Source organism: Amia ocellicauda, chromosome 18, assembly GCF_036373705.1.
Source record: "Amia ocellicauda isolate fAmiCal2 chromosome 18, fAmiCal2.hap1, whole genome shotgun sequence".
Taxonomy (NCBI): domain Eukaryota; kingdom Metazoa; phylum Chordata; class Actinopteri; order Amiiformes; family Amiidae; genus Amia; species Amia ocellicauda.
Genome location: NC_089867.1, coordinates 25,467,905 through 25,492,806, shown reverse-complemented (window position 1 = coordinate 25,492,806; position 24,902 = coordinate 25,467,905). Strand labels below are relative to the sequence as shown.

At 47.0% G+C, this 24,902-nt stretch overlaps 1 protein-coding gene across 2 annotated transcripts; it reads right to left on the bottom strand.

Annotated features, from left to right (window-relative positions):
* Nucleotides 1-1,665: 1,665 nt before the first annotated feature.
* On the bottom strand, nt 1,666-24,141 carry prdm2b (PR domain containing 2, with ZNF domain b). 2 transcript variants are annotated; one of them, XM_066691322.1, is made up of 4 exons: nt 23,715-24,141; nt 12,452-12,565; nt 5,858-10,848; nt 1,666-5,606 (listed from the first exon to the last, which is right to left on the bottom strand). In XM_066691322.1, the coding sequence occupies exons 2-4, from the start codon at nt 12,468-12,470 to the stop codon at nt 5,583-5,585; spliced, it is 5,034 nt and encodes a 1,677-aa protein (XP_066547419.1). In that variant the 5' UTR covers nt 12,471-12,565; nt 23,715-24,141; the 3' UTR covers nt 1,666-5,582. The 2 variants fall into 2 exon arrangements, with proteins under 2 accessions (XP_066547419.1, XP_066547418.1); XM_066691321.1 differs by lacking the exon at nt 23,715-24,141 and adding an exon at nt 14,966-15,070.
* Between the last annotated feature and the right edge of the window lie 761 nt (nt 24,142-24,902).

Genomic DNA, 24,902 nt, shown 5'->3' with positions numbered 1-24,902 from the left:
TCCATTTTATGAAGATAAAGACGTTTCAAGGTGGAAACCTAGTATGTGATAATAATAAATCCATAAAGCGGTTTCAATGTATCACTGTTAAATTAGTTTGGAAAATGACAAAGTGCACAGAGTACTACAAATATTGAACATCATTTAAAAGTTTTTTGATTGAAAATTTAGCAACACAACCTGGCCAAGGTATTTACTGAAATGGGGATGTAACACTGGAGCGAGTGATGCTGAAATAATTTATTCCATTGTTCAATGATGGTCCTTCCTTTCTTTGTGAACTATATATAATTAATATTCGGACACCCAATAGCTCTTAATATTAAGTACTATGCAACAGTGATCAAACCATTGCATGTACTAAACATCTGGCATCTCTATCTCTCATCTGGGGATTTCACAAGTTCTAGTGTGAACAGTATTGCATGCACAGAGCTGCAGCTGATTACAGTTGTGAACATCCCTAGTTCAATTCAGCCGTGAGTCTGTGAGGCATGTCAGGAGCCGCAGATAAATCTATCGAAGGCAGTACAATCCTTCTGTTGTAGGGTGGAGAGTGGAGAGGGAGCTTCAGAGGGGATCTATTCAGCATGACCACGGATGAGACTCTCCAACAACTCGGCCCAGGACTCCCAACTTTAACTCGGTTGGCTCCGAGATACAAAGGTCTCCAACGCCTACCTGTAGAAGGCAGCTCCAGATGATCTGAGGGGACACTGTCTTGGGGCTGTCAGGGAGCCAGGCTGTCTACACCCACCCAGGGAGGCCTCTGAAGCCACACATCAGGCCAACTAACCACTCAGGGACTGGGCTGGAACACCAGGCCCAAATCGCCCTAATCTCAACACGGGGATAAAGGAGATGTGTTGAGTCAAACGTCAACATCCTCAGCTCTGCACTCAGCAGAGGTCGTTATAATTCTTATTGAAGCCTTGGGAGAAACTCAAGACCTGGATGTTTGTCTGTCTTTACAAAGCTCGAGTGCAGCGACACAAGACACATACGAGTAAGGAATGGAGATGTATATAAAACACCTGAACGAGACTCGTGAAAATAATAATAAACTGTGATAATTAAAAATTAATGGCTACCACCACACTGAAGGATATAAAATAAGAAAAAATGACTTGGGTCAGACTGCTTCCCTTTAAAATGGTAATAAAGGCCCAGGCAGGATCCCAACACTGCATCAACGTGAGGGACGCTTGGGCACCGAGAAGCCACAGGCAGGAAACTCCGCCACCGTGCTTTAAAACACGACGGGGCAGGAAGGATCGGCTCCAACCGTCCATTCTACCATGACCGGGCCTCCAGGTAGACTATCTAGATTAGGAGAGTCCTCACCCATGACCGAACGGCCTGGTCATATTCCCAGACAAGGATTTAGGATCTGCAGCTCTGAGAACACAAATCACAATTGAACACGGGAATTGGGACAGCAGGGAAGTGGGTTTATATGAAATTGGCAGTTTTGAGACCGCAAACCTGAAGCAGAGACGATACAGTAGCTGGAGGAAGAGGGGTACGCTGGTTTAGATGCATAAGTATGTACTAATATAATGAGCCACTGCCAAACAAGGGCCAACCAGAAGTGACCAGAGAACAACAAACCATCTTCCAACGGCTTTTGGATGCAGAAATGGAAAATAGGCGATAAAATGCATATCAAATTGAAAAAGTCTTTAATATTTCAATTAGAACAATCTGTATTACGTCAGCGTTCAACAATAGGGATTTTTTTTTAGTTTTTTTTTTTGTTTCTTAAATCAGCAAACATTTTAAACAGAACATTCTCCACTTATTTCACAAACCATTGGAAGAAAAAAAAAAAAAAAAAAATCAGGAAAATTAATGCAGTAATGTAAATCATATACAACAGAAGTGTCCAAAGAGAAACAATTTAAATTATTTTAAATATATATTTGAGTTATTTCCCCCCCCCCCCCTTTTCTTTTTTCTTACACAGGCTACAAGCACTTAATACATTAATTTAGTTTCTCCATTCCCTCCAACATGCCCGGACCCTCTCCCCCCCGCACACACCTGTAACAAAACGGGAATGATACAGTATAGAAAGAGCGACAGACTTCACAACAGCAAAGATGAGAAGAAAATGCATTGGGACTGGAACTGTTCATAGAGGTAGATTCGTCTGGGTTGGGAACAAATAAGAGAGATCACCAAAACAAGAGCTATCGTCTTTATTTACGTCGCTTTACCCCCATTTCTCGTGCAGCAAACCCTTTCAATCAAAGTCACGTTATTTGCGCTCTTTAACAAAACTGTCCCCCCCAATCCTCTTAAACTCCCAGTTTGTGGTTCAAGAAATACAAGTGCCTGCGCTTAAGTATTTTAAGGTCTTGGATACTAATTACATTAGATCCTCACGCCTCACCTCAGATATCTGAAGGGGCTCTTCAGATATGACCAAGTCCTTTTAAATTTAAGTGTTTTTAGCTTAACCGGACGTTGTGTTTTCAGCTAAAATGCGTTAGATCTCTCGGCCCTTTCTGAAAGCGGCTAACCTTCCCATCTCTATGGACTTTTCCCTTCTTTCGGAAGATGCCACAGGACTGCGCTCCATCATCGTGAACCCATTGTTAGCAGACAAGCTCAAACGCCACACAATCTAAGCCCGTGACGTCGAGACCTCCCGGTGCTCGCGGCTTCGTAAGACATGTTCCCAGGAGAGCGAGACAAACTGTGCAAAATTAACCAAACTAACCAAAACTACCGAGACGTTAGGAATACGAACATATTACTGCACAAAAACCATGGCAAAGCGCTCATAGTGATGCTCCGAGGCATGACAAACATGATGGGTGATTTAAGAAAACAAAACAGAAGCTGGCTTAGTGTTGAGATCTTGAGATGCAACTCAAATTAAGGGCGATTACAAGCATGACAGTCACCTAAGAATCCCGATTGTTGGAAACTTCACTATGGACTTCACACTCCTCCCAAAACAGAGGACAGAGCCCTTTACTCCATTGTAGCAATTATACAAATAAAAAACAGAAACAATGTACACAACCCTCCGATGCGTCAATCCGGCCTTCAATAATCAAATCGGTCAACAGAACAACCCCAGCAGGTACCAGGTGGCTTTCCACACAAAGACGACTTAGTCAGCGAACGGTAACTAATCGAACAGAGAAAAATCGGACGAGACAGCCGGGCCTCTTCAAAAACTTGATTACTTAAACGGAATCTCATTTTTTCTCATTGCTGACCAGGAGAAGGAAAGTAAAAACGCCACCCCTTTCGGCACAGCTGCGTTACAGAGGCCGGAAGCGTGCATCTCTTGCAATGACTGCGAACAATGACAAACCTTTCAAAGACGGAGCTGTCGGGGGCGAGTATTGATCGCTCGATGAAGACTCCAGCATCACGCAGTGGAGTTATGCCTGAGATTTATCCTGCTCTGAGCCAACGAAAACAAATGGGTTAAAACCAAACCAAAACAATCCACTGTACCTGGAGTTGTTTATACGCTAACAGAGGGATATAGCTTCACCTGACAACAGTTTTGAGCCCTAGATCAGTCCGCATGCAAAGCCCAACAGATTACTGCAGGAATGCAATAGATAGGCAGGGACCCCCTATCGAGCAAATCTCCCAGATCAAACCCAATTTCAACTAAACGTGCCACTTATCTACGGAAGAAATGAAAAAAACATGCAAATTATAGCTTTTCAAGTCCTCTGGCCGCCCGTGCAACTCGGCTTTCGTATCTCCCAACAGCATGTGCCTAGGAGGACAACAAAGCAGCGCGAGACACTAAACACCGAATACTCGGCCTAAACTGGGGTATGAAAAGGATATGAATCATCGTGGAATAAACTATCCGAGGACAATTAAATCATCCTGGCCGTCTTTCATTCTTTCCCCTTCGCTACAAAGCGGAAACAAGACTAATGCAGACGCAATTTGCTACAACACAAATCATCAGTTCCACAGGACTTTGATCCTCCGATGCTTGAGCTGCTTTCCCGCTTCGCTTTGTACTTCTATCAACCGCTGGCACCCCGCCTCACTCGACCGTCAGCTCCTCGCAGGTAATGACTCAAATCTTAAATTTCGTGGACGAACGTTTACAGATGTGCTCGGAGAGGTCTCATGTAAGTTCCCTCCCGTTTAAAATGTCTTACTAAAAAAGAAAAAACACAAAACTCGCAACAGACTTTCCAGCACCGCTCCACCCCAGATTCCTCAGCGAACTCTAGTTTGGGAAGGGAGCGGGGGTTGGGGAGATTCCAGCTGTTTAAAAGCGATGACTTTCACTTTACACACTTTACTGGTTCTGCTCAGCATCCTGAAGGGGCCGGCGTTTGGCTGAGTGCGAGACGCAAAGAGAAAGCAGTCCCGTTTGAACGGCATACTTTTGTGCAAAAACCTCATAAAGAGTGTTCCCGAATTTGCTCAGTTTTTATTTTATTGGTTCAACGAAAAGCCTCCCCCCAAAAGATCTGCATTCCATAAAGCAGATGGTCGCCCCCTCCTTGGTACAGCGAGAGACCTGGGATGCCGCTAATCCCGAGGCACGATAACCGGTCAGAAATTGCGAACGGAGACCCCAGACGCCCCTAATGAAAAAACAGAAGTGAACGGTTGGACTGCGGGCGTGTGCCAGGGCACCCTAGCTGGTTGCGACGGGGGTGGGGGGCACAGTTCTTTCCGATTCATTCCCGCTCATGGCTCTGTTCCTGCTAACGCTACTGCACCATCTGTTTCAAGCGCCTACTTTCTACCACAACTGTGAACTGGGTTTGCAAACCTGAAAAAACTAAACAAAAAAAACAAATAGAACTCTTTACATCAGAGATATGATTCTGCGTTATATAACTCGTTTCCTCTGGAGCATTAAATTAAATATATATATATCTATATTCTTTTTAAATCATCATTATTATTATTAATTGTGGTGCAGGGCTTACAGACACACAACAGAGTTCAGCCTAGTCAGTTACTAATTGCATGCATCAAGTGACAGTTTGGAAGGAAACTTAACGATGGAACAAACGGAACGCAGACACGCAATTAGAGGGAAGAAACAAACGAACAGAAGAACATCAGAACAGACTGGCTGTGTGTACAACTGAAAGATGATTGCCATTTGCAGCATCTCCGTGATTAAAACTTTACGAGACCCCCTGAATCCAAAGGGTTGTTTAATGCAAATTACCATGTTCATATTATATATATAAACTTCCGTTTTTTTTTTTTTGCAATGCACATATCCAAGCACGGGAAGTTTCCTTTTTCAAAGTGCATTGTGGGAAAGCTCCGGTCAGTCTGAATGTGCTGTTCGAGGTGAGCCAAAGCTTCTTTCAGATTTATTTTCTCTTCTCCATCTCGTTGAATGCCACAAGACCGCAGATCTGGCTCATGTAATCTGTCTGTGGCGGCCCACCTGTCCTCATCAACCCCCTGGATCACATCAAGCAGCCTCTCTAAGGCGGGAGAGAAAGTCTGTCGAGGTCCAGGGGGAGGGTCTCCAAGGCAGGCCTCTCCTCACTGTCCCCCCCCCCAGAGTCTCCGTCTCGCTCTCCGCTGGCCTCTCTACGCCCATGGCTGCTGCTCTACCTTGTTTTTAATGAAGATTCCTGTGAAACGGAGACAAAAACAAACATTGTCAACTATCAACAAAGATGACGTGTCAACACCCTTTAACTAGACAACCGTCTTCACCCATCAGACACCACTTGACTCCCTTTGTGCAGACTTGGAAAATCCCACAACACGCAATAGATATCAGAAAAGAAAAACGGCTGGTTATGAAGAGAAATTCCCAGGCAAACCATGAGAGAAACACGCATATTTAAATTAAATGGGACATGCATATGCATATGTCTACCTGAGGCTCCCTGGACTCCTGGCCCGAGAGGTCATCCGTCTTCACGTCGGCCGTGTTCACGCTGCTGGCCAGCTGTAAACTGCGGGTGACCGGCCCCCCCACTCTCTCACGCGTCTTCACCGAGAACCGCTCCTCCTTCTTCACCGCCTGCTGGGGCTGCTGAGACTGCACGTGTGGTTTCACTTCCACCACTCTCTTGGTCGGGAGCTCCTTCCCGCCGCGCTGCATCCTCATGAGCTGCCGCTGCGAGGGGTGGCCGGGCGCGGCCGGAGCGGGCAGCGGGGGAGGAGGTGGTGGCAGCTGGGAGCCACCCTTGAACACAGTCCTGCTTTTTTTACTGTACGGGACCGAGGTGGCCTGGAAGGAGGCGGGCCTCTTCGGCCGGGCCTGGGGCACTGTGGGTTTGACCTTGCTGGGTTGGGGTTTGGCGAGCAGGATAATGTTGGTCGCAGGCCCTGAAGTGCGGGCCCTGGTCTTGCCCAGCTTGGCCTGCGTTCCCTGCTGCTTGATCTCAGAGTCAGCTGTCCGTCGGCGCAGATTCCCGTTCTTCTCTTGGGAAGAGTGCCCACCGACACCAGGTTTCTTGGCCCTTTTGGAAGGTGGCTTCCTGGGGCAGCTGACCGCAACGTGCTTGTTGAGGCTGCCCAGGTAGGTGAACTCTCGACTGCAGTGAGGGCAGACGTGCATCTCCTGGTCCTCCAGGGCGAGGCTGGAGGATTTCTTCGCAGTGGCGGCCGACTTATTCTTCTGGGAGATGGCCTTCTGGACCAGCTGGTTTTTCTTCTTGTTCAGGGCATTCAGCTTCAACTTGGCGGAGGGCTCTTGGCTGAAGTTCAGCCTCTTTGGTTGGCCCATCCTCCGGAAGGCGTTCTGCCCAGAGGGGTTGGCCCCAGTGGCAGCCACCAGTACTCCATTGTGGGGTTTTACGATCTGCTTGAGCGGGATGGGGTTCTTCTTGGGGGTGTAGCGCTTCTTGTCGCTGGCGTTGGCGCACGCCAGGATGTGCTTGTGCAGCTCGGGCATATTGTCGAAGCTCTTGCCACACTTCGTACAGCGGATGGCAGTGCTGAAGGTCTGTGGGATATTGTGTGTGGTGAAGTTGGTAGCTGAGGCCACCGAGCCGGTGGGTGTGCGGTTGTGGTAGGGGAAGGGGGGCGGCTTGAAACTTGGGTAGTGTTGGTTGATGCCCAGACGCACATCTGGACCTTTGGGCTTGCCCCCTCCAGAAGCCATGATCTTTATTGTAGTGTAGAGCTCCTCAGTGGAGTTGTCAACATCTTCCTCTTCATCCTCCTCCTCTTCCTCCTCTTCTTCTTCTTCTTCTTTATGGACCTCAGGGCTCGGCTGAGAAGATGGGGCACTGCCCTCAAAGGCAGCTTCGCTAGCAGGTTTGGAGGGAGGCGGCTCCAGGCTGGCGCGGGTCGGGTCAGTGTAGTTCTGTGGCCTCAGCTTGCCGTTCTCCACCTCCTTGTGCGTGCAGTCCTGTCCGGGGTGCAGATCCTTCTGGTGCTGCTGGAGGTTGCAGAGGAAGGCGAACTCCTTCGTGCACGTGGAGCAAACGTAGATCCTGCCGACGCCGTGCAGAGTCGAGCGGTGCTCTAGCAGGGCCCCGGCATCCCCGAACAGCTGCACACAGAACTCGCACTTAAAGGGCCACTCGTCCGCGTGTTCGGCGATGTGCCGGCTCAGCTCCTTGATGGAGGGGAACGGCTCATCACACACGTTGCACACGAAGCTCTTGCAGAACGTCTCTGGTTGCGGGGCTTCTTCTTTGTCGGAAGTCTTCAGAGGCTCGCCGGCTGCGGGAGGAGGAGAAGCGGAGGGAACGGCAGCAGGGCTGACCGCAGCGTCCGGCATCTCTTCATCCATGGGTTCCTCTTTGATGATGAAGGTTGCCGGATGAGTGGGCAGGACTAGAAGTGGTGGACTATCCGATTCCAAGGGCGCAAGAGAACTGGGTGAAAGGGATGAGTCTGGGATAGATGATGTAAGAATAGGCGGATCCAGGGATGGTGGATGGGAAGGGGATGGGGACGGGGAGGGTTGGGGCTGCTCTTCTGGTTCTGATCTCTGCTTTGGTATGATGGCATGATGCAGGGAAGGTTCCACAGCACCGTACTGGTGTGTAACAGGGGTGGGATCTAGGCCTAGGTCTTGATCTTGTAAAGGGAGCTGTACAGGAGACTCTGCACTAGGGGGACCACTTGCAGAACTAATACTAGAATCTTGTAAAGATGCTAAGGGACCCACAGGAAGAGATAACTGCTCTTCAGGTGTATTTGGGGAATCCAGTGTGGGAGGGGGGAGTTCTACTTCACCTGTTGAAGGATCTGCAGACGTGGGAGGTGGAAGTGAGGGTGCAGGAGGATCTAGAGGATTCGAACTGGGATCTCCAGGCTCAGGGTTAGGATTGATAACATCTGGCAAAGAATCTAGGAGTCTGGGACTGGGATCTGAATCGGGAGAAAGTGGGGAATCCCTGGGACTCGGGTTTACTGGACTGGGGCAAGTTTCAGGTGACAGGACCGGAAGAGAAGACGGGGCTGGGGAGCAGGACGACTGGGGAGCAGGAGAGGTGGGAGCCGGGAGGGGAGACGGGGCGGTGGGTAGCACTGGCGGAGGCGGGGTGGGGGAAGCTAGGGCCGGGGTGCCAGGGGAGGGGGGATGCATTGTCACGGGGGTTAGTGAGGGAGGGGGCGGATGAAGTGTAGAAGGGGGACTAGATTCGGGTGAAAGTGCTTCAGGGGCTGGGGAGGGGGAATCAGGAGGGGCGTCTGTGGCCAGATCAACCGCAGAGAGACCGCTGGGGCTATCGAGTGCAGCAGGGTTCTCGTCAGCCGGCACCTCTAAGCCTCCGTACTCGTTCATCAACACTTTCTCCAGCATGCTTGTGTTGGGTTTCTTCTTCTTGACAAGGGGCTGGGGGGAGGTACTACCCTTCCCTTCCGCCTCAGGCGAAGGCTTTCTGTGCATGCTCAGATCCAATACTGCTTCCCCCGGCCCCTTCCCACCGCCCTCACTTCTCTTATTGACCCCACTGGAGAGGTCCAGTGGCTGCTGGTTGCAGGAGCTCCCACCGCTTCTACCAGTCGACCAGTCTACGGGAGAGCCCTTGAAGGCATCCGCACCAAGTGGGCTCAGAGTGTCCCTCTCGTCTCTGCTGGACAGACTCCAGGCGGGGGAGCTGCAGTGGCTTTCCAGCTTGGGTACCTTGAGTCCAAAAGGGGCTCCGGTCTCGGTCTTCCCCGTGTCCACTCTCAGGCCAGGGCTGTGCTGTGGGGAGTTCGGAGGGGAGGCCGTTCTCCTCTTGAACCTCCCCGACCCGGCAGGCAAAGCAGTGACGGACATGAGAGGAGGACCCAGCCTATGTCCATCAGTGAAGAGAGTCAAGGTCGGCTTATGACTGTCCTGAGTCTGTAGGAGCTGCTTCAGCTTTGGGGACAGATAAACTGCCTTCTCCTTTTGGAAGGTTAAAGTCTCGGTGGCCTGAGGGAAGATGGTGCTCACCAAAGAGGAGGTGGAGGACGAGGACGAGGAAGAAGGCAAGGAAGGTGTGATGGGTTCGGATTCCACCTCGGTCTTGATTTTGGGGAGAAGAGGTGGGGTGGCAGTTCTTCTCTTGAGGACTGCCTGGCCACCATTGGGAATCTCCTTCACCATGCAACTGGTGGTCTCCACCTTCAGAGTGGTGGTAGTGACCTTGTCGGGGCTGATGATCAGAGCATCCAGGCCGAACAGCGTGGCGGAACCGGGGTCGACCTCGATGACCTCGCAGGTGCTGACCGTGCTGGTGGACAAGATCTTCCCGTCGATGTAGAGACTCAGGTTCTCCGAGATGTTGCTGGAGATGTCCACCATGTACTCCTCCTCAGCATCCCCCTCATCTTCCAAATCCCCGCTGGGCACGTAGACCGGCGGAGGGCTGGGGTTGGGAGACTCCTCCGGTGGGGGTGCAGGCCGCTGCTGCTGCTGCTGCTGCTGCTGCTGCTGCTGCTGCTGGGGTTGCGCCTCCTGCAAGAGCATGCCTTTCCTGCGGACACCCTTAGGCAGCAGGTGGCGCTCGTGGATCCTGCGCTGGTGGCGCCTCATGTTGGTGTGGGTGCCAAACACCTTCTTGCAGTACTTGCAAGGGTGCTGCTCTCTCGGCTCCCCGTTCTCATCCAGGACGACGGTGCGCTCGGTCTCCATCGCTGGGCTCGGCTTTTCCGACTCAGAGGTGTCCTGCAGATCGCTGCCGTTCTGGGCGCCCATGATGATGAAGTTGCCCGAGGAAGTGACGAGGTCCGGGCTGGAGCTCTCGGTCGGCAGCGGGGGGCTGAAAGAGGTTGCGGTGCCGGAGAGTGAGCCCGGCTTCTTCTTGGGCCCAGCTTCGTGCCTCCGCTCGTGCCGGCGCCGGTTGATCTGTGTGCCGAAGGCCTTGCCGCAGTATCGGCACTTGAAGGTGTGGGTGTGGCAGTTGGCGGAGATGTGGATGTGCATGTGGCGCTCCAAACCCTGCTTGGTGGTGAAGCGGCGCTCACAGTGCTGGCACGGGAACAGGAAGGAGCCGGGGGGTTCGCCCTCGGGGTCGTGGTCGAGCTTCTGCAGTGGTGACCCCGGCGTGGATTCCTGCTGGAGCCTCTCGGACATCTCCTCCTCACACCCTGGAGGGCTGGGCTCTGTATCCGGCGGCTCTTCCGTTTCTATGATCTCTGATTTTGGAGAGCTGGGGCAACTTTCCTCTGGCAGCTGCTCCTCTGCCATTTTCCCTGGATCCCCCTCTTCCTCGTACTCTTCCTCCTCCTCGTCCTCCTCCTCCTCGTCCTCCTCTTCGTCTTCCCCTTCCTCCTCCACTTCCTCCTCTGCCAGCACCTCCGGGGTGTGGGACGGCGCAGCGTCCTCCTTCACAGCCGAGGGGAGCTGCTCTGGCTCGGCCGGCTCTTTAGACGCAGAGGTCTGCCGTGACACCTGCTCCGAGGAAAGGGAAGGCTTCTCATCCTCTTCTTTAGGACCTGATAAGAAACCACACGACAAAGGTCAGGACTGGCATCTCTTCTAGAGTACTAAGCCAATAAACAAGGACAGTACACTCTCCAAATATCTCCAGTAGATATTTATGAGTAGAAAGCAAAGGATCTATCATTCTTTCATGTAGTTCATACAAGCGAATTTGTTTCCCAATCAATATTTGCACAATACAATTTAAAAATGGGGATGAAGCATTAAAATTAGGGCTGGGCAAGATTACAAAAATAATCACTATATTTTTAGAAGTTTCGACGATACACGATATCTCTCTCTGTGTTTTTATCCAATCAAGCTACAAAATAAGACCCAAGACATTCAAACTACAAGTATTTCGTTAATCATTAAATATGCAAAATTAACAAATACCACATGCAGGCTGTCATGGTCATTATATGCAGAATGCAACATTACAGCACAAGTGTTGTGTGATTACTATTACGTGTGTTATGTTGTTATGGGATTATATATATATATATATATATATATATATATATACACATACATACACACACACACACACACACACACACACACACACATACACATACATATATATATATACATATATACATATACATATATACACACACATATATACACACACACACACACATATATATATATATATACACATACATACATACATACATATACACACACACACACACAGGATGATTTACTGTCACATAACAATAACGCAACACATACACTGTAAAATGGTACAGATTCAGGTACATTTACCACATCCGGGTTTATAGTGATGCATTTAACATCTGCTAGACAGGGACATTTCTCCTCTGACTGTCATGTTTCGATTCTGCTTACCATTACAGCACGTGTTAATACAAAATAGTTAAATAATAATATAATCATAAAAACTGTTGTACCACTTCACCATCTTAATAAAAAAAAAAAAACTTTCTGCATCTGTTTGCATTGCTTTCCAATGTATTAAAATGCAAAAAAACTTTATAATTCTTAAATTTTATACACCTCTAAATTAGCAGGGTGGGGGGTGTGATGGCGTACTGTCTGGGTGCTTACAGAGCGAGTTTAGCCCGGTGACGAGAGAGGGGGGGAACATGTGCGCTTGTGTTTTAAAGTGTCTTTTGGTTACTGTGATTATTCTGTGTCCAGTTCACTCTCCTCCATGTCTGTTTGTGTTTCTGATGCACATTGCCTGCCTGCATCCGGCACGTGTGGAAGAACCAGGAAGAACGCAAAGCGTCGTCCAAATGACAAAATACTGCCGTAAAGAGTGGGATTTGCGACAACGAGATAAACGATAGAAAAACGTCTGTCATTTCATATTATGCTCTATCGTCACACGATACATATCGTCATAGCGCACAGCCCTAATTCAAATCAAACCTAATTATCCCCCCCATCTACAGGTCACTAAAAAAACATTATTCAAATGAATGTCCAACAAGAATCAAATTATCCTTGCTTTATTCAACCCCCATCCCCCCCTCCCACCACTATAAATCCTCAGATCTCTTCTGAGGGGAGGCTGACCAATTACCCCATGAGAGCGTGCTACTGTATATACAATCGCAGGGCCCGACCCGTGCTTGGGACACTCACCGTCCTCCGATTCCCGCATCTCTGTGATGACGCGTTCGGGATCAGACGTCTGCTGCTGCCCTTTGAACCCCTCCACGCCGCCCTGCTTCGCTCGCTCCAAAAGCTTCTTCCTGGCTTTAAGATGAAAAAACAAAAACCATTACAACCAGATCTCTTCATACCGGGATTGCTCGGGTAACGCGAGAGCCGTGTTCCTGGAGAACAAGGCGAGAATCGGGCAACAATGGCAGTGTGTGTGCGTTACTCAGATACCATATCTTATACACCTCTATTACATTTACGGCAACTGATTTAGACCGTTAAAATCATATTCAGTGAAAATTAGTTCAATTAACAGATATAAAGCACCATAAAATAAAAGTCACTTAAAACGATCAGGGACAATTTTAATTATCGCTGCTACCAGACCATCTGGAACTCACAGTCAAGGCTCTTTAATATGAATTCGAGAAGTAAACTCAGAAATGACCCAGCCTGTGCTCTGAAACAGAAGACTTTGGACTATAAATTGCAGTGTTTGCCACTGACACGGTCATCACAGAGCACGTGTCTCACTGACACAGGAGTAAATGCGTTGCGGAGTCATAGGGACAAAGCCCAAATTCAGTGCCACAGCCCTGAGCAGACAGCGCAGTCATTACTCCGTGTGCCTGCAGCACACACTGACAGTTTGATTTAACAGACCGGGCCTACGGAGAGCGGACTCAGAATAGGGCTTTTCCTACGCAAATTAAGTTGTACAGGGCTGTGCCACGGCATTGAGCTGCCACCCAGGACAAGGGTGCCTTCGGTCCATTGCGCCAGTGAGCTGCACCAAGCTTCATCTCAGAGGTCTCGAAGCTGGTCTTGCTCAATTAAGAGTATGTCAGGAGGAAACGAACAGCCCACTTTTCTGAAGGATTTGGAGAGTAACAATGCACAGATATCAGTATTTGAAAATGGGATTCGTGGCACCTGGTGAGAGAAGCATGTAGCCAACCCTAGTCACGCTCACTTCACACACTTAAGGATATTGAATACTGGCGTGTTGGAGAATTACAATCATGTTCTCTCTGCACAGCCATACTTTGAAGCAATTGTACGGTCAGAAAAGCCACTTTCACCAGTGAGCCTCTGTGACTGGCGACAGCAAATGGAAAATAAGTGCTCTTAAAATGAAGTTTGTAAAAAGAGTCTCTGCTTTAATCACGTCATTTCCACCATCTGTTTTATGAAAACCACCTAATGACCTATTTTCCTTCTCTCATGTTTCAAGGCCATGACATGTTCCTCAATATAATCCATTCCCTCATGCTTGATGCTTTAATCACACTCACAGTAAGAATGGTGCTCTGCTGTGTTACTTTTTAAAATTAATGCATGCTGCAAAAGTCAGATGCTTATGCGAGTGATTCTTATACTTCTTACATCCTTCTACCATAACGAACACTGTCCAACACATGAAGAGCTTAAACCATATGCCTGAATTGAAACCGGTCAAGGCGGCCGTGCGGCTTCATTAAGTTTGCATTAAGGTTATGAATGCATCGCAGTGGCTGATCTCGCTCATGCATTTATCAAAGAAGTGAAAACAAATGTCATAGTACAGAAGTTAAAATCACTTGAGATAAACATCTTTAAACTCAACAGGTTTGCCGCAGTGTACCGGCTACTGTGGTCTGTGCATCGGAGCAGTACATACATTGCACTTCAAACACTCCCACCCTGATCTCTACATCAAGGTTGGCAAGTGGTTGTGCTCGTACTTGTATCGACTGCCGTGGGCAAGAAGGTCATTCAAATGATCATATAATTAGTGGACAGATCCTGGAAACAGACTGCTGTGGCTTAAAAGTTGTTTTAAAGGTTTACTGGAATGGTTATTTAAAAGGTTTCATTCTCTGAATAGCTTAAAGCAATTCAAGACAAGACTAGTTTTTCAGTGCACCACAGATAATAGGAGGGATACATATCTTTGCAGACAAATGCAAAACCAAGTTCCAGAAACGATCGATTAGGCTTAAGTTCTTCCTTGACCAAAATTATAAACACTTCAAGGTATTATTTATACGTTGTTGTTGGTGCACCAGTTTTAAACTCTAAATCAACAGCAATGAACTCTATGTCAGACTTGTTCGTGGCGAGAGGATGAAGTGCGTTTTACTAAAAAACTTAAACAAGATTTGCTTTACCATTTGTACAGCCATGGTTGTACAGCCATAAATGCACCACCTATTTCACAGAGTAAAACAAATATTACAACACACTGGAAAACTAACATTTATGCAGGACTGGATTTGACCAAATTACACAGATAGCTGCGGACATCTGTCTCTTCAATGACCTCCATCAGTAACAGATTCAAACTGTGTAATAACCGCTGAACTTAATACAAAATAAAATCTGCTCCAACCACAGTAATAACCAAGAATGCAGAACAGTGTGTGTGTGTGTGTGTGTGTGTGTGTAAAATCCGCACGAAACAAGCAGGGTTGACCCAGAACTGGGAGTTAATGGAGAACACGTTAAAGTCACCTTACTGCTGGGCTCCCGGTGGTGCTGAGCCCATGTGGTTGCCATCAATGTAGATGACATCATCCTCTTCCCTGCCTGGTCACCCTCGGGCGGCCTGACTCAAGGAATGATGACATACGCAGTCAAATGAAAGAAGACAAGAAGCGATTGCCTACAAGCTACACGTCCCCTGCACAAGACAGTCCCTGCGCCCGTACCTGCACATCTACAAATCCCAGTGTCCCCAATTTAGGTAATTCAGTAGCTCTGGAGTGAAAAAGGTTAATTTCAATTCCAGGACCACTGACCAGCTTTTTACATGCAGTTATATAACCATTCTAAGAAAGCAACTCACACTTTAAGCTTGGTGTTGTACACTTCCAATAACAGAAATGTGAGTTGGCTCACTGTAGTGTAATCATATTCTCAAATTTCAGCTGAAACGCACTAAACCGAGACCTGTGGTTCTGGAAGAACGTTCTATAATGCATTTAAACATGAGGCTGGAGGAAGGTGTATTAAGTTAATTTGTTTGTTTTGTTTAATTACAGGTTTGTGTAATTACAGGCACATTTTCCATGATCCTCCATTAAGTCTGCGAAGGCTGGCAAAAGACGTGGTTAAAATCACTTACAGGGACTTGCAACACGATGACACGGCCAAGCACATGCATCCTGTCCCGAGCTCACCCACCTCTGTGCACGTTCAGCAATCGGGTTTTTACCCAATTAGTCAATTAGCCGAGCACGGAGGGAAAACTCCTAGGCAGCAATGTACAATGAAATCCCAGGACACTGCACCAGATCTTCTCCAAAAGACAGCTTTTGCCAGAAACTACTAACTTGCTTTTAATGCGTTTGCTTTTTCCCCCAGAAGAACCAAAAATCAAACTTCTTCTCAGGCCAGAGTTGGAGAGCAAGTTCATTTTCTTGCAGTATGAAAGCTCCCTCAAATGAGAAAGAAAAAAAATCACCACTACCTCTATTCATTCCTCCACAGTGTAAGAGAATACTGTACTTGAACACACTTGTCTAAATGGCAGGAGCAGCTGAATAACTAACATAATGGCAGACAGGTTTCAGTTAATACATCATGTCTGGGAATGTCACTTTCACCTGTTCCATTGTCCTAACACAGAAGCGGGCGGAAAGCAGCCCATTGGGCGTTTCGGTCACATGTTCAGCCTCAGAGCCAATCCGCCAGCCACAAAATACAGCGGGACTGGAGACATTCGTCAAAACAAAGCACACAGACAAAAGGCAAAGCTCAACATTAACTTTTTATCGCTGGGGACAGACGGCACATTTTCCTTGCTCGACAGTGCAAGTCTCTCCATTGTTGTTTTTATTTATTTTAGCCGCCCCCCGCCCACATAGATACAGAAATGGATTTTGAGTTGGGGGAGCAGAACGCACTGACAGACCACAGAACAGATCTCAGTTCAGATTTCTAGTCCTTTACCACATCTACAGAAATAGTTTTTGTTGAGTTTTCTTTTCGAGAACAAATTATTGAAAACCAGCTCCTTGGCTACTTACACACAGCAGCAAAGAGGGCTGGCGATTACAGTGCTTTATCTGGTCAAATCCGTCTTTCAACAGATTAATTCAAATTAGCAAAGGTTGCCGATAAGATTTGGCTTTACTGGGCTCTTTCTACAGACAGGCACCAAAGGAAACCGTTGTCCTGAACTGAGGGAAGCCCAGCCCACAGTCCACATGACTCGGAGACAACAGTCAGAGGGAGTTACACACATCTACTCTCAGGGGTTTGCTTTCGGCCTTCGATAAATTGCAAGTTGTAAGTACTTAATTTAAGTGACAAACTGTTAATCCTGTCATTTAGATTTTTCTATTTCTTAGGTATTAAACACTTGGTGCTTCTTAGATTTGCGTGTTGTGCTTCTCTCTGCATTTCTAGTTTCACCAATTTTGACCAAACAAACCTCTGCAGAGGCTTTCTACAGCCGACATCAGAGGAGGTGCGTCTGTCCGGTCACGTTTGCTTCCCTGCTATTTTTGCAAGTATGGAAAACTACAAAATACATTTGTTTTTCAAGTTGATAACCGGTGGCAAAACAGACACGGAACACACAATATCAGACTTGACCAGCAAAAAATAGAATAATCTGTCCGTTGCATTTTCATTTTAATTGGAAGCGGTGGCATCAGGTAGGCTTGTTCAATGGATTAGAAATGATGTCATCTATTGAATAAGAAAATCTACCATTCCAAAACCCATTTAAAGTACAGGAAAATTACTGTACACTGAATATATATATTGCACTCAGCACCTCACCTTGGGCATCCGAGAGACACTACCCGTGACAAAAGTATTTTGAATCCAGGAGAACAGATTCAGAGAACTGGCAAAACAGGCAGAACGACTCATTCAAACCTCCTCCTTTAGCAGCGCCGAGCACATTTGCATTTCTCCAGACTCCAGCGCAAGCCTATTTCATCAGGCTGAGCAATGCACTTCTCAAAATGGCTTAGGTTCAGGCTGTATCAAATGGAGCTTTCTTGCCAAAGCTAAGCCCAGCAAAATCACCCTTTCATCATGTACAGAAAGGAAATATATATTTTAAGGTCTGGGGAAATATACAGCTGTTCCTGGTTTAAACAAGAAGCCTGCCAGTGACACGGAGACCTAGATATGCATTTTTCTGCTAAATGAAAGATGTCTGGCTGAGGATTGTGAAAGTAAACCCTGTATTTGTTTCTAATGGCAGTCAGAAAAGCAGAGGTTACTCATGAGTAAAAAATTTAACAAAACAAAGAACAGAATGCAACTGTTTTACTATTCCCCCATGTTACATGGATACACTTTACAGGAAGACACTGCAGCCTTGACAGCCCACGTCTATCCTACATGGACCTCCACAGTGGGGAGTTAAAACGTCTTCTAATCAGACGGGTCAGGATGGGCTCGGTGGTCAGTCATAAAGTGCTTTTCATAACTTTAATTAAAAATTTTAAAGCAATCCAGTGTAGTGTTACAGCAGAAAACTAAAATAATACTGTAGAGAAGTGCATCCATCTAATCTCTAGCTCCATACAAGATCTTGGCTCGTTCTCCTTCACATCCTACAGAGACAGAAGACCACTTACATGATCAACTCGAATGACCTTCACAGACCACACACAGTAGCGGAAGAGTGGGCAGGCCAGGAATAACAGTCACAGGACCTGCGACTACCTCTCGGTACACGTTTCGTGAATGGAAGCAGAATCCGAATAGCATGGTTTTACGTACTTCAGCATTTTTAGATAAACCATTTATCTAGGTTTATCCTTAAATGAAAGTTAAGGCTTTTAATAAAGTGACTATTTATTATATTTATTGCACTATTGCTTACACTGCTATCCCGGTTAATCTGACAGATTTGCTTGAATCAGCCGTGCTTATATGAGGTGAATTCACAAGATCAGCCCTATGCATAGATAGGATGGGAAAATGTGCAGAAAATCTGACTGGGTCTTCAGGTAAGTATACAGTCTGGGACAAAGACTAGAGACTAATCTAACATCAGATTCTTTGGCTGGCCGAGGCCCTGATGCTATTCTATAGGATGAAGCATGTTTACAAACTTCAGTTTCCATCACAGACCACAAAGCAAACCAGGAGTTCACCAATCGGCTGCAAATGAAACACCAGGACCAGTAGTTTCCACACCGTCGTCTGAAAGGATGGAAACTGTGACTTTGATGATGTCTAGATTATGTACGAGAGTCTCGACTAAATGACGTCCAGGAACTCTTTTCTTAAAAACAATTTAGAGAAACTGTGCTCAAACGCATCATTTTAAAGAGGGTTTTTAAGCATTTTAAGTTGTGAGTTTCCACTGGAAATCCAAGTAGAAAAGGGGTGGTGATGCACTGACAGCATCCGAGGCGGGGCTGTGCCCGTCTCCCCGACAGCTGCTGGAGATCAAAGCTGCGGAGCAGATCGCATGGGCTCTCCCAGCAGCTGGGGTGGAGGCAGAGAAGCAAGACGCCCATGGTACTGCAGTTTAACCCTCTCAAGGCGTGACAAACTGCACGTTGTAGTATATAGTATTGGGGGGCAATTTGCCACTTTGCTTAATTGATAGTAGTTTACACAAGAGCCAGCAGGTCATAAAAGCCTCAACAGAGGAGACCATGCTGCAAGACAGAAGATTTATTTTCCTTCTCCGCCAAGGACACATCACAAAATAACCCGCGTTTAAAAGTCACCAAGTGATTCGCATTAGTCCTGAACGTTGCATTTTCACCGCTCATTTCAGGGTGTGTTTTTTTTTTTTACCTCGCTCCATTTATATAGTCTTCAAGTTTACAAACGGCTCAAATATTTAGCGGAGTTACAGTTTGAAAGCCGGTACACTTTCCAGGACCACTGACACTGCTGGTACAGCAGAGGTAGCCGCTTTGCATGTGTGGTGAAATTAAGCAAACACCCTCATTCAACACCCATTACTAATGTGCGAGCCACAAAGTCCGACCCATTCAGCCTTTTTGCCATTTCCTCTGGCTTCAGCAACACTCAGAAATCCTTGTTCCATTTACCTAAAACAAATGAAAGGCACTTCATTTTTAATTAAAAACACTGAACACCCGAATATTATCCTCAGAATGAACTTTACAATTAAAAGATGTGCAGTAATAAAACAAGGTAAATCATGGTAAACGTTTCACATTGATTTTGACAAACAAGGTCTGTTTATTACCAAATCAGTCTTTTATGCATTTGTGGACAATGGGGAAATAACATTTAAATTTTAATGGCCCACTATCTGTCTTCATGAGATTCTACAGCCCAGCCAATGAATCCATTAGAGGTCGATAGGGTCTGGCCCACCTAAACTCCCTCCTTCCCCATTTCAACCACAGTCTAGCTGCCGTTTGCCGTGACACACTCGCACAGAATAACTCCTTGAGCTTTAAACAGATGCTGTTCTGTGAACTGGTTCCACCACAAAGCAGTTTGAGATCTTAGACTTTGGTCACAATGGCCTGCTGGTGAAATACAGGCTGCTCTGTGCCTGTAACAAGTTACTTCCAAATTTGAATCAGATTCGATTGATCATCTCCAGTCACGGATAAGATCTGCCGCTGGCGGCGTTCAGATTGCCGATGTAAGCACAGGCCCATTGTCCTGTAATCTAGTTAGAGTTTTAAAGGGTTTGCGGTGTGCACTTCTTCAAAACGCCATTAGCTAGCCTCCAGTCGGCTCTCGGGGTTGCCTTAGCAGCGACACGGCCCCGACTATCTACAAAGACTGATTCATACAGTCAAAATATGCTCGGGCGGTGTCATCTGACCACGTTGGTCACAGGCTTCTAGCATTTGAAACGCTGCCTCCTCCCCAGAGTCGATGGAGGCAGGAGGTGGCCTGTCATGGACGTGCTATGTTGTCCTCACACAGCCTCAGAGAGCAAACTGCATCTGACATGTCAGCACAAATAATTAAATATTCAAATCAGACACGACCACAGTGCTTCCCCACTGCAGACAACCAGCGATCAATCTTGTTAATGAGAAGCTCCTTCCCCAGAGGAGGTGTACCAAAGGACTACTTCTCCATCCACTGATGGAGCTGCCAATTGTATGAAACTCACTCACATATTAGATATGCTTTATATTCCTGGTATGCTCAGGCCATTTACGCCACTGTTCCACCCATTGATGACTAACGCTTGCCTGTCGGGTTACGTTCGAGGCTAAGCGAGCGGTGTCATTTTATAAACTTGGCCATGTAGAAGCACAATTGTACGACAACTACAAGCAAGCTTACAAGGAAGTCTTGAGGCAAAAATCACTAGATGCGAGGTATATATTGGAATGAAAAATCTTTGCAGTGGACATACAGACCACCGTCCTGCCAGAAAGGTAATGCAGTCCAGAGAGGGCATGCTGGGACAGAGCACTGAAGACGACAAAACTTTCATCCTTCACAAACTCACAGAAAGCCCAACCCACTCGCTGCATGCAACAAGAATGGCCTCCGATATGTTTCCACTTGTTTTTAATTTTTTTAACAAGTTTTGATATCAATTGCAAGAAACACATCAGTGTCTGTAGCCATAATGCGTGTGCAAAACACCATACATGATCCTACACAGTGGGGGAGGGGAAGCCACAGCAGAGAAAGAAGAGATGTTTTTAAATAACAGGCAAAATGGAAGGGACCCACAGTGCAGTAAACCATAATGCAAGATCTTTGCCATACAGTCTCAAACACTAACATTTACTAAATCAAATCCCGTTTTTCAGTTGTTACTTTGCATTGTCATCGAGATAATGAATACCTCACACAAACAAATCAGTGAAGAAAGACTCATTTCAGGCAGTTTAAAATGGCACCAGGAGCCGTGGGAAGCAGAACGCCCACTTTGTTTGTTTGTGGAATACATTGCCATCGTTATCTTCCAAGACTACTTCACAGTTTTCAAACCTGAATCGGACGAATGAGTCGGGGGTCACACTTATATCTGTCACTTGACACACCTGCTTGTATCAAAGCCTGTGAGCCTGTGTGAACCTAGCGTATTCTGTCAAAAATTCAAAGAGTTTCTCAGTCCTAAAGCTGTCACGAACTCACTCTGCTTCTACATGTGGATTTATTTTTAACAAATTAAGTATATTAAAATACATCTTAGACACACGTACATACTTCTCACTCATGATGTACTGTAATAAAGGCTATACATGAAAAACATCGAGATTCAGATCACAGAGAAAATTAATATCACTAAGTAGACCTGACTTATGATAAGGTTCAATGACATCCACCACTTTCCCCATTTAAATGCATGAAATCTGAATTACTGGGATCATTTATATTGGCGTGAGAACATTAAATACCCTAATATTTCTCCTTACTAAAATTAATGTCTGTAATTAAAAACTAATTGTGCCTGGGTTAAGTAGTAAGGGTATTCTTATCTAATCTACATTTCTCAATATAATCTGCAATAACCCATCTGACATATTGATTACACACTGGCCTACCCATGACAATAAGAAATCGGTCGTGTCAAATCAAAGAAGAATGGTACGTCCGCCTCATTTGTTTCTCTTTATTGTAGCCGGGTTCGACACTGAAAATATCTGTATATACATTTCTAACAATCTGAAAAGAACCCAGCCGATGAGGACTATCCTTCTCATTATTATTATTAATATAATTTCTGCAGAAGGTCACGGACTCCAGCAGTTTCCACCCGGGATCCTGCTGGCAGCCCCAATCTGAGGGAAAACAAAGGAAAACTATCTTTACTCCTCTGGCCCTTATCAAGTTTAATATTCAACTTCAACACTGCTACTCGGATGTGGCCTAACTGGGGACTCTGTCCTTCTGGAGTTCAAGAGAAAACACACACACACACACACACACACACACACATCTTGCAACAACTGACGCTGGTCCAGCAAAGGGACTTCACATTGACACATTCACTCGGGCCTGTGGTAGACCAGGTTAAATACAGTATTAAAAACAGGACAACCAACAGTTCTCTGGTGCAAGACTGAAACCCGGTGCACAGCCTTGCCTGCTACACAAAGATATCCACACTGTCAATAACAGCACAAAACAGGTCCGAGAAGATCCCTGGAGTGAGCCGTACATATTTATAAGTCTCCAATTGCTGACCAAGACTGCCCCACACACAATACACGTTTTGCACACCTTTATTAGAGCCAGTGTGCTTTGTACAGTACAGGCCTCTCCTCCATATTCATATTCTCCGACTTATTCCTGCGTCCTATATAACCAGTTCATCTCTAAAATTAACTGGATGATACCTTCTCGGTGGCTCCCTGCCAATACCCATCCCTGAGGACTTTTCCTTTTCCTTCTTCAGTTCAAAATCCTGCATAACTAAAGAGCAGGGAAGACATTTGCATGATATGTAGGCACTTGACATATATGCATTTTGCGGGCTGATAAACAAAGTTAACAGTTATGCTAATAAAAAAAAGCAAGGGCATACCAGTAAAGACGGTCAATGTTTGAGAAAATATCATTACACGTCATTGTTTCTCGTTTTTAAGGTAGCCAACGGTGCGCTTCATATTCACACGTCATGCAGATTCCAGCGCAGATGCACAAGATCAGGTTTTATGACAAGCAGGCAGGTTTTTAAAAGCAGGATTATATCGAGAAACTATTTTAATACGCGCACAAAGACCAACAAACTGAACACTGGAGACGGGAGGGGGTTACACAAGCGAGATACCTGCGCAGGCACAGTAAGGCTTGTGTAATAATCCAGCACAGGAGACACAAAACACTAGGCCTGGCGGTGTCAACACACCGAGCCGCAGCGGCTCCCGCAAGGCCAGGCTCCCGCAGACCCGCAGCGGCACAAAGGCGCCCGCCAGGCTGCTGGGGGCCGTGGATGTGTGTGGATGTGTGTGGATGTGTACGCAACCCGGCTCGGCTGGCACAGTGGGCTGAGGAGGCGCAGAGACGGACTGGCACCGACTCGGTCTGTGAATCAGCGAAAGACAAGCCGTGGCTTTTTCAGTGCAGCCACCCCGGGGAGAGCTGGCAGACCGGAGAGCGCCGCGCCGCGGGGCGCTCACACACGACTGACACCGCGTTCACAGCCCCAGCTGCGGGGAACACACTGGCGTCTGGGCGCAGACGACAACAACAATAATAACAACTTTAAAGCCGCACCACACACGGCCTAGCGCGGCCACTCGCCGGTCTCCCGGGACCCCAAAGCCCCGGCTGAGCGACACGGAGACGCGGGGCGCAGGAGACGGCTTGCCGGGCTTACCTTTCTTGGCCCTGGGCGAGTTTTTCCTGCTCAGACTGCTGGCCCGCTCTTCCTCTATTGCAGCTGCGATCTCGGGGTCGTCTTCCCCATTGTACCACACCAGCAGCTCTTCGCCGGCTCCGATTGGCTGCAACGGGCAGGAGAGAGACAGTGAGCGCCAATCACAGGCCGGCTTGTTGGACGGGCAGGGAGAGCACGCAGGCCCCGAGCCAGGGGCGTGTGCTGCGGCGGCGGCGGCGGAGGAGCTGCGGATTCCGGGGCCGAGGGGACGCACAGGCTCGCTGGCTCTCTCCCAACCAGCACCGGGCGCCGCAGCGGCCCGTCCGCATTTGCAGCCCCAAAAACAACTCCGCGCATACAGACAGGAAGCAGTCTTTGACCCCTGGTAGTCTGCTCCCCGGCGCACAGGCGGGTCTTTGTTGCGGCAGAACTAGTTGAGACCAGCAGGCAGAGTTTCAATCCCCCCTCTGGCGGAAGGAGGACTCAGGGCTCTGGCGCTACAAGTGCCTGTTTGGCCAAATTGAATGATTAATTTGATGCTCTGAATACGCCGACATCAACTGAAGCCTTTAAGGCAGCCGGGCTCTGCCTGCGCGTCTGCAGAACAGGGCATGGAAAATAACAGGCAAAACACATAACCAGCCCCGCTTATATTGACTTTCTTACACATTTCAAATGCTGAATTGGAGCCCTGGATAATAACAACCTTGATTTTATAACTACGAAACATGAGAGAACAGATCAATTTCGGTTAGTTCACAATAACCTTGGATAACATGCATTTGAGACGCGTCATTGGCACTGGAGATGCGCAGGTCTTGGATAAATCAAATATAGAGAAGAGTCACAGTGAAACCAAGGGCAGTTAGTATTGCCAGCTAAGCTACAGTATATTCAGTGTCCTACTTTAACTTATTTCGTAGGATGGCTGTCAGTATCCAAACAGCTTCTTGCATCTATACATGACATAAAACATAATTATATATATATATATATATATATATATATATACACACACACACAGCTGTGTAAGTCTCCTGATCTCCACAGCACTGCTTGTGAATCAATTAATTCTGTTTCAACTCTGACCCCATCTGCTGGACATTACATTGAAGGACACAATGACCAGAGACAATATTCTGTGCTTCCTAATTAACCATCGTTACACAGAACATTTAACACAACTGA

Coding starts and splice junctions, on each gene's coding strand:
- prdm2b (XM_066691322.1), bottom strand. Junction 5,607..5,857: donor AGGAGTCCAGGGAGCCTCAG/GTAGACATATGC, acceptor TCCGTTTCACAG/GAATCTTCATTAAAAACAAG.